This window comes from Rattus norvegicus, chromosome 20, assembly GCF_021556685.1.
Source record: "Rattus norvegicus strain SHRSP/BbbUtx chromosome 20, alternate assembly SHRSP_T2T, whole genome shotgun sequence".
Taxonomy (NCBI): domain Eukaryota; kingdom Metazoa; phylum Chordata; class Mammalia; order Rodentia; family Muridae; genus Rattus; species Rattus norvegicus.
In genome coordinates this window covers 1,775,001-1,785,037 of record NC_141553.1, presented here as the reverse complement: position 1 = coordinate 1,785,037, position 10,037 = coordinate 1,775,001, and the positions used below count along the sequence as shown (strand labels likewise).

Here is a 10,037-nt window from a genome sequence, read left to right as displayed (position 1 = left end):
TCCCTCTCTGAATTTATCTGTGTGAATGTGTACCTTGTGCATAATGTCCATGGATATCAGAAGAGGCTCTAAGAGCCTCTGTAACTGGTGTTATAGGCAATTGTGAGCCATGTGGGTGCTGGGATCCAAACATGGGTCCTCTCTCCAAGAGCAACAAGTGCTCTTATGTAGAGCTATTCATGAGGCTCCCAGGCTGTTTCCTTTAGAAATTATGGCTGAGTCTGGAGAGATGACCCAGTGAATAAAAATGCTGGTCACACAAGTTTGATGACCCAGATCATCACATTTCCATCCCTAGAATACATTTTGAAAGCTGGATGTGGTGGTGCATATGTGCAATTCCAGAACTCCCAAAGCAAGATGGGGGACAGTAGAGTGATAAGAAACTTTCAGGAGCTAGCCTGGAGTACTCTTCACAGAAGAGACAAGGCCATGTCTCAACCAGATGGAAAGTGAAAACAGACTCCTGAAGTTTGTCCTCTGTTCTTTACGTGTTCCTATGACATATAGGCTATGGCATGGTTAGTATACACTCACACACACACACACACACACGCACACATAAGCACACACACATATGCACACACACAAGCACACACACATGCATACACACATGCACATAACAAAAAAGAACAAATCTGGCTGTGAGGTCTGTGGTACTCTGTTGGTAGAGTGTCTGCCTAGCAGACATGAGGTTTGATATCCAGCGGCACATAAAGCTGGGCAGGATGGATGAATAGTTTTAATCCCACCACTTAGAAGATGGAAGTCAGAGGATCCAAAGTGCAAGGTCATCCTTACCTATATCTTGAGTTGGAGGCCAACCTGAGGCCGGACCGAGGAGGAGAATGTACCTGTGAGAAATCCTAGCTACTCTGCAGTTGTGTCCTTTGATAAACCCCCACCCTCTATCCAAAATGTAAACACCAACTCCAGGGAACTGCCAGGCAACATGTTGAATACAGCTACACAATCCGGAGGGCACTTAGGGAAACTACAGAAAGGTTTGAGGCTCTAAGTTTGAGCATAAAGATCCCAGAAAAATGAGGCAGCTCTTGGGACTCAGGAGACACGGAGGGCTCTTGGCAGAAGCTCCTGAATTCTACCCAACGACCTGGAGGAAGAAACTCAAACACTTAGCAGTGGTATCAGGTAGAGTGAAGTATGAAAAACTGAGTTCAAGCTGAGGTGGCTCTCGTCTGTGATCCCAGCACTAAGGAGTTAAAGGCAGGAGTTCAAGAACATTCTTAGTTATATAGTGAGTTGGAAGTCAGCCTGAGCTACAACAGGTTGATTTCCAAAGCCAACAACAGCAATTATAATTGACCAAAATGAATCAGGGGATGGTAGAACATGCACGCCTGTGACCCCGCCGTTTAGGAGACAATCAGGAAGCTGTGGTACAAAACCGAGGTGGCCACAGTCGTCTCTTCAAATTGCCTGAAAACAGATTTTAAGTGTTATCGCTATAACAAAAACAAACAAAAATCCAATTAGCTCGAAGTATATTGAGGTAACTAGTCATTCGCTAGATAAACAATCCTCGTTTACGGTCTTAGGAGACGTCCAGAAAGCACAACAGATGGAGCGGTGTGGACATCTGGGTGGTGGATGCTGTAAAGAGGGACGTCCCTGCCTCTGGAGTGGAACCAGTAGGATCATCTGGCTTGTCAGACACACCCGTGTCAACAAAAGCGTAAGGGTACGCTATTACACGCTTCCTTGACATTGAGCAATAGGTGAGCTTTCAAACTCACTGAGCCTGCAGCAAAGGGAGTTAGCAAATGCACAGAATAAGGTTGGTGAGGCGTCAGACAGAAGCAGGAGCCTGGCAAGAGCTGATGTGTATCCCTATGTCACGGCTGTGTGTGGCATCCACAGCCAAAGTCCTCACAAGGCCCTAGATGGGCCGTCACTATATGTTCACACAGTCAGCTGATTTTTATAAAATCCGCAGTGTGTGTGTGTGTGTGCGTGTGCATGTGTGCGTGTGTGTGTGTGTGTGTGTGATTTATTTATTTTATGTATGTGAGTACACTGCAGCCATCTTCAGACACGCCAGAAGAGGGCATCAGATCCCATGACAGATGGTTGTGAGCCACCATGTGGTTGCTGGGAATTGAACCCAGGACCTCTGGAAGCCCAGCCAGTGCTCGTAATTGCTGAGCCATCTCTCCAGCCCTGTGAAATGTATTCTAACTATAGTTGTGTTTGCTGATTCATTCCAAACAGGTTTTTCCTGGTAATGATTGGCATTTAGGGTTCAGGCTGAGGGCAATGAAAGAGGGCCTGTGTGTGGCTTGCATTTACTGAGGCGCCTGGTGCGTGTGTACTGAGTTAGTGACAGCTGACTCCACAGAGAAGTGGCTTTTCCAGAATAATGCTGCCTGCTGACACATCACCTGACACCGGAGACTAAAGGGTAAAGTCAGAGGACCTGTGACACGAGACACCATAGATCTGTGGATAAACCAATCTCATCAGTGTTCCAGTCAAAAAGGTTCTTCCTCAGGAGTCTACGGTGCAATGTGTAAGACTGTGTGTATATCATGAGTTACAACTACTTCTTACAGTCCTCACGTAAACTCTGTGGAGGTTATTGTGATGCCAAAAGTTATAACAAAAATTGTAGATTATTATAACAAAGTATCCTGAACCAGAGAGATGGCTCACCAGTTCAGAGAGCTGGCTGCTCTTCCAGAGGACTGAAGTTCAGTTTCTGGCACCCATATCAGCTGGTTCACAACCGCCTATCGCTCCAGTTGAAGGCATTGGACTCATCTTTCTGAGCTCCACAGGCACTAACACATATGGTATGCATACACAGACACCCACACATATGCACTCCTGCACACACATGCACAGACACAAAAGGTTTTTTTTTTAAGAAAAAAGTTTTTCAGTTCCTAACAGGATAGTAACCTACTAAATTAAAGCAGTGGCTGTCAATTTTCCTAATAGAGTTCTTTATACAGTTTCCTGTAATACAGTTCTTCATATTACGGTGACCCTCCAACCACAAGATTATTTTTGTTACTATTTCATAATTGTAATTTTATGGAGGGGCAGTCTCTCAGTTCCTAAGACCAGCAGGAAAATCTGTTTTCCACAGATTGAGAAACACCGAATTAAAGAGTTTGACTTCAAATAAAAAAAAACAAAAACACATCCTATTTTTTTTCTAATGTATGACTCTGTTGCTGTCTTCAGACACACCAGGAGAGGGCATCAGATCCCATGGCAGATGGTCGTGAGCCACCATGTAGCTGGGATTTGAACTCAGGACCTCTGGAAGAGCTGTCAGTGCTCTTAACCACCGAGCCATCTCTCCAGCCCGCACATTCTATGTTTTTAAAGGATTGATTGAAGGATGAGCTTCATGAGTACACGGGACCCTTTGAGTTCTTGTTGACTTATGATAAAATATTTGCATCTCGGAAGAAAGACTCACAATACACCTTAGCATTGCTAGGCGGATCTAACAATACACAGCTCACTGACCTTCAGTACTCAACAGAAAAACGTAAGGTTTCCTGAAGAGGGAAAAGTCAGAACGTACCGAAATCTCATGTAAAAAAAAAAAATCTCTAAACAGATCCTGGAGAGAAATAGCAAGGGCAGTGTGGACTCAGTACTGAACTATCTCTTCAGCCCTGTTTTTATTTTATGGGACAAGGTCAAATGTAGTTCAGAATAGTCTCCTAATCTTCTTGCCTCTACTTCCCCGGTGCTGGGATGATAGCCATATCTATCTTTTGTGCCTTGGGTCTTACACATTCTTGGTGACCCCAAAACATGCTCAGTTTCCTGGACAACAGATATCGATGATTTAGAAGAAAGACTTAAGTGAAACAATACGAGAAAAAAAAGTTAGAGTCACTCTTACCAGGGTTTTCCAGTTGTCATTGTTTCTTAAAGCATTATACAAAGAAAACAAAACTTGCCTGAAAATTAAATTCTGGGAGCTAGAGATGTGGATCAGTGATTCAGAGCATTGACCACTCTAACAGAGGAACCAGGTTAAATTCCCAGTAGCCAAGGGGCAGCTCACAGCCAACCATCTATCTCTAACTCCAACTCTAGGAGATCCAGATGCCCTCTTCTGGCTTCCACGAGTATTGCACGTGGTTCACAGACAACATCCAGGCAAAATACCTATACACATAAAAAACTATTCATAGCAACACTGAAGACAAAATTCTTTTTTTGTTTCCTCCAGAGCTGGGGACCAAACCCAGGGTCTTGTGCTTGCTAGGCAAGCGCTCTACCACTGAGCCAAATCCCCAACCCTGACAAAATTCTTAAATTAAAGAAACGACTTAATTTGAAAAAATATTTTTCCTCTAGATCTGACAGCTAAGTGTTAATGCAAGCTATAGAATCTTCCACAGATATTTGCTTTAATTCAGCCTTAAAGCAGATGAAATGGACAGGCCAGTAAGGTGTGGCCTTTCTGAACGTGTTCAGCTCTCAGCAGTTGCTATAATCAACGTGACCTCTACGTTAGGAGTGGATACTTTTGAGAAGGAGAGGAAGGGCTGTCGATGTTTATGATGGGACAAAGGTGAAGCGGAGACTGTCCCTGGCAAATGAGAAGGGACAATTGCTGGAGATATAGCCATAAAATTCCCCCACACCCTCTGTGACCTGACAATGGCCTTGCCTTGTGACCTCAGTGGTTGCCTGTGCAAGACCAGGCCAGTCAATATTCCAACCTAATGGGAAAGGGTTCCTACGGCCCTGTCTCACACTGAAGAGCTATTGGCAGTTGGTAGTTACTGGGGTTGTGGCACTATAGTGCCCTTTGCTCCCGTGGGTGGTCCCATACCATTTGCATACAGTTAATACTAACTGAGCTCAGTGTGTTTTCTCCCCTCCTCCAACCCCCAATAACTATGTGCTATAAAAATAAGGGGCCAGAGAGAAGGCTCGATGGTTAAAAACACGCGTTTGGCTCCCCGTATAGACATAGTGACTCGTAAACATCTGGAACTCCTGTTCCAGGGAGGGTGTCCTCCCCACTTCTGACCTCCTGACAGACATTTGAAATTGCCCTAGCAGGAGCTCCATGGTAGAGGGCTTGCATAGCAGGGGAAAAGTCTTGAGTTCAGGCCAGCAGCAGAGAGGAAGAAAGTGAAGAACGGAGGGAAAAGGAGGACGGGAGGCAAGATTCATAATGAAGCCCATTACATTGCATCCTAACTTTAAAAATGGTGGCTGAAGACGTGGCTTAATGTTTAAGAGCAGTTACACAGGATCCGGGGTCAGCTCCCAGCATCCACATTTCTGCTCACAACGAGTTACAACTCCAATTTCTATGGGGAGCCAGCTATCTTTTTTTTTTTTAACCTCCATAGGCACTAGGCATGCACACTATGTATATGTATGTGTATGTGTATGTGTATGTGTATGTGTATGTGTATGTGTATGTGTATGTGTATGTGTATGTGTATGTGTATGTGTATGTGTATGTGTATGTGTGTGTCCGTGTATATATGCAGGCAAAACTCTCGTGTGCAATAAATAAATAAATAAATAAATAAATAAATAAATAAATCTAAAATGTTCTTATTTAAAAATTAACAGTTTGGTTTTTGATGACCGAAGTGCGGAAGGAGAGGGAGGAAGGAGCACTGTCCTCCTGGGCACAAAAGAGCAGGAGGAAGGATTAAGAAGGATTAAGAAGTGTTGAGCTACCAGAGGGATTGTGGGTGACAGTGGTTAATACTTTCCTTGTCGAGATAAAGGCCACAGGTCAGGCAAGCTGGGGGTTCTGAGAAGTACAGAGACAGAGGAAGGCTCAGAGACGCTGGGGTCCCAAGAGATAGGGAGGAAAACCCAACAGAAGGCAGGGTGGGGTGTGGGGTAAGAGATCTGCTAGGTCCGTGGATAAGAGCACTGACTGCTCTTCCAGAGGTCCTGAGTTCAATTCCCAGCAACCACATGGTGGCTCACAACCATCTGTAATGGGATCTGATGGTAACGTGCCTTCCTGCCGGTGAGCTGTTCCACTCCCTGATGGCACCTGAATGGACTTTGACACCTCCTTCTTCTGTTCTCTGAAACTGCTTTGGAAAGATATGTTTAATTAGTCCAAGGTCCAGGAAGTCTTGCTTTGCTTTATAGACAGCAGGCACTGGCAGTATCTGTTCTTGAGAGACAGTGAGGGAGGGCTTACCGTCTGTTTTCTTCTCTTTAGAATATTCCCCATTTAGGTCTGACTCTTTTCTGTCATTATTGACTTAACCCCCTCTCTTCCTGTGTCCTCCTCTAATCCTCCCATTGAGAGACTCTTCAACCTCCGTCTCCTGTTTTCCGTCTCCCTTCCCAGCACCAGTGTCTGCCTTGGATTTCTGGGCTTTCACATCTCAGATTAGCCCTGCTGCTCTGTCATGGCAGACCCAAAGATGGCCAGCCAACTGCAGGAGGATGTGACCTGCCCCATCTGCTTGGAAATTCTACAAGATCCTGTCACCATTGACTGTGGGCACAACTTCTGCCTGAAGTGTATCAATCAGATTGGGAAAACGTCAGAAAATATCCTATGTCCTCTCTGCAAGTGCTCTGTGAGTAAGAATACTTTCAGGCCCAATAAGCTGCTGGCTAGTCTTGCAGAGAAGATCCAGACTATGGATCCTGCTGACATCCAACAAGAAAAGGAAGAGGCAAGATGTCAGAAGCACAAGAAAAAGCTATATTACTTCTGCGAGCAGGATGGGGCGCTCCTCTGCGTAGTGTGTCGTGACTCCAAGGACCACAAATTCCACGATGTCACCTTGATAGATGAGGCTGTCCAGAACTACAAGGTAGGCACCTGGGCCCTTCTCCATCCCCAGCCCAGCAGGGTAGAGTTCACTGGGAGGCACTCCAGTTGATTGACATCCATTGCTGTACTCTTTGTGCTTGAGCTGACCATTGATAGCCAGGCCCGGTGGGCTCAAAGAACTGAGTTCTAGAAAATGCCAGTCTGTAACCAAGGCAAGAAGAAGAATCAGAATAGTACTCTGGGGGAGGTGAGATGACCCAGAGGGTAAAGGTGCCTGCTACTAAGTCAGAAGACTTGGCCTTGACCCTTAGGACCCACATAGAAGGAGAAAATGTTTGCTCTCTGGGACATGCAAGATAAAAGGAGAGAACTCACCCCTGAAAGTTGTCTTCTGACTCTTACACACACACACACACACATACACACACACACACACACACATACACACACACATACACACAGAGAGACACAGAGAGAGACACACACACACACACCACACACACACAAACACACACACACAAACACACACACACACATACACACACACATACACACAGAGAGAGACACACATACACACACACACAGACACCACACACACACCACACACACACACACACACACACACACACACACCACAGAGAGAGAGAGACAGAGACAGAGACAGAGAAACCATGGCACTCTGCAGAACTTGACCACACAATTAATAACAATGTACTAATTTTTAAACGCAAATTTTTTATTAATTATTTTATTTATTTACATTGCAAACATCACCCCCCCTTCCAGATCCCCTTTCCTGGTCCCCGCTCCAAGAGTCCCCCACTCCATCCTCCATCCCTTTTGCTTCTAAGAGGGTGCTCCCCACACCCACTCCCACCTCACCCCTGTAGCATCCCCCTTCTCTGGGGCATCAAGCCTCCACAGGACCAAGCACATCCCCTCCCACTGAGGCCAGAGAAGGCCATCCTCTGCTACATATGTAGTGGGGGCCATGAAGCCGCCCCATGTGTATTCTTTGTCGAATGCAAATTTTAACTCAGAAGGTCTCATTCAAGTCCAGACCTTTCAGTCTACTTATAACCTTCAAGGAATCGTTTTTTTCCTCTCCCAGCCAGCCACTGCTAATTTACAAATGAGATAAAGCAGAGCCTGAGGCATCCAGATAAGACAGGGTTCTTCTACTCACAGAGCTCTATCCCCTGGTTGGTCCTGACCTTGCCTCTCTGTGAGGCAGATGAAACCTCTCTCTTAAAGAACTCGGTTGGGACAGATGAGAGGTCTTCCCCTGACAATACCAAAGTACCATCCAAATGATCATTCGTAATTAATTTAATTTTCTCAAATTACTAAAGTTCCATCTCTTTTCATTACCTCCTTGTTCCTATCGAGATGGGGAGGAGGGCTCCCCAATAATGACATCAGCACCCTGGGACATCTTTCCTGCCTCCCAAGAGGCAGAGCCTGACTGAAGCACCCTCTCCCTACAGGTGCAGATTGAGTCACAGGCCCAGGATTTGGGGCGAAAGGACAAGGAAATAATTGAAGAGAAAAAACGAGGCGAAGGGGCAATCTGGACATTCAGGGTAAGAAACGCTGATGCCAAACACTTCTGGGGAAACTGAGGCATCACTGATGAAACTCCTAGCCTTCCTTTACACACCAAGCAGGAACAAAATCCTGCTGACGTGGCGGTGATGGGCACAGCAGTGGGTGTAGTGCTGAGCCGTGCTCCTGAGCCGTGCTCCCTAGTTGTGCTCCTGAGCCGTGCTCCCCAGCTGTGCTGAACTACTGCCTGCCTGGATGCTGTGCCAGAAGGTCTTCTGCTCCTCCTCAACAGCAGGCTGTGTGAGGAACACCCACACACTGGCTCACCCAAGCCCTTTCTAACTAGAGACTCACACAGTAAGAAAAGTCAGAGACTATGACGCCATCGAACATCTCCCCCTGGTTTTGTTTGCATGTTTTTTTTTTAAAGAAAAAGGTTTATTTTTATCATTTTTATATGTGTGTATATGCATGTGTCTGCATGAGTAAAAGCCATTCGTGTGAATACTGGGAAAGACCAGAAGAACTGGGATTACAGGCATTTGTGAGCTGTGGCTAGGAACTGAATTCTGGAAGAGCCTAAAAGCATTCTTTCTTTGTTTGTTTACATCCCAAATGCTGTCTTCCCCCTTCCCCTGCCTCCTGGAAAGGCCTTCACCATCTCCCCAGGTGCTGTTGATTTGGTTGTTTGATTTGGTACATCCACAGAAAATTCAGTATGAAGGCCGTTAAACTGAAAAGCCTTCTTTCTTTTTCTTTCATTCTTTGTTTTTTTTTCCCCCTTTGTTTGTTTGTGGGTTTCTCCCATTGACACATAAGACAATCATATTTATTTATTTTTAGATCTAATTTTATATGAATGAATGCTTCACCTACATGTAATATGTACACCAGGTGGACGCCTGGTACCTACCCATGGAGACCAGAAGAGAGCATCAGATCACCTGGAATTGGAGTTAGGATGGTAGTGAGCTACCCTGTGGGTTGTGGGAATTGAATCTGAGTTCTTTGCAAGAGCAGTAAGTGCTCTAAACAACTGAGATATCTCTTCAGCCCCTAGACACAGGCTCTTAGGTAGCCCGAGCTAGAAATTATTATGTAGAAAAGAATAGCCTTGAGTTTCCGAGCCTTTTGTCTTTCCCCGGTACTGGATTACAGGGTTATAACAGAATGCCCAGTTTATGCAGTGCTCAGGATAGAACTCGAGAGGTCCTTGGATGCTAGGCAAGCATTCTATCAATTGAACTACACCCTTACCCTGGGTTTTCAATGGTGATGTTGTTTGACTCATTATCGAAGACAGTGGCTCAAGTAGTTCAGCCTGGCCTTGAATGGAGGCCGGCCTTGACCTCCTGAATCTCCTGCCTGTACTTCCAAAGTGCTGGGATTGCATAGTCGTGCACCAGCACACCTGGCTGATGTCCTTAAGGTAAATGAAAGTATGTCACCTGGACTAAATCTGTGAAGGCTGGAAGTGCTTTGACGTCTTTGCCTCCCCTTTCTGACAGGTACGCCCCAGAAGCTTTCCTAAATTGGCCTTGGAATAATCTTTAAATATACTTATAGAGTGAATGTTACTAGGTGGTGGTGCACGCCCGTAATCCCAGCACTTAGGAGGCAAAGGCAGGCGGATCTCTATGAATCCGGGGCTAACTTGTTGTGCTTAGTGAGTTCTTTATAGTGAGACTTTGCCTAGAGAGAAAGAGACGGAGAATTATGAGTTTAA

At 45.5% G+C, this 10,037-nt stretch overlaps 1 protein-coding gene across 1 annotated transcript in view; it reads left to right on the top strand.

Moving 5' to 3' along the window:
- Positions 1-6,160: 6,160 nt before the first annotated feature.
- Positions 6,161-10,037, top strand: part of Trim31 (tripartite motif-containing 31) — a 13,809-nt gene continuing 9,932 nt past the window's right edge. The window contains 2 exon segments of the mRNA NM_001106376.1: positions 6,161-6,806; positions 8,254-8,349. Coding sequence (NP_001099846.1) covers positions 6,393-6,806; positions 8,254-8,349 — 510 coding nt within the window. The 5' untranslated portion in view covers positions 6,161-6,392.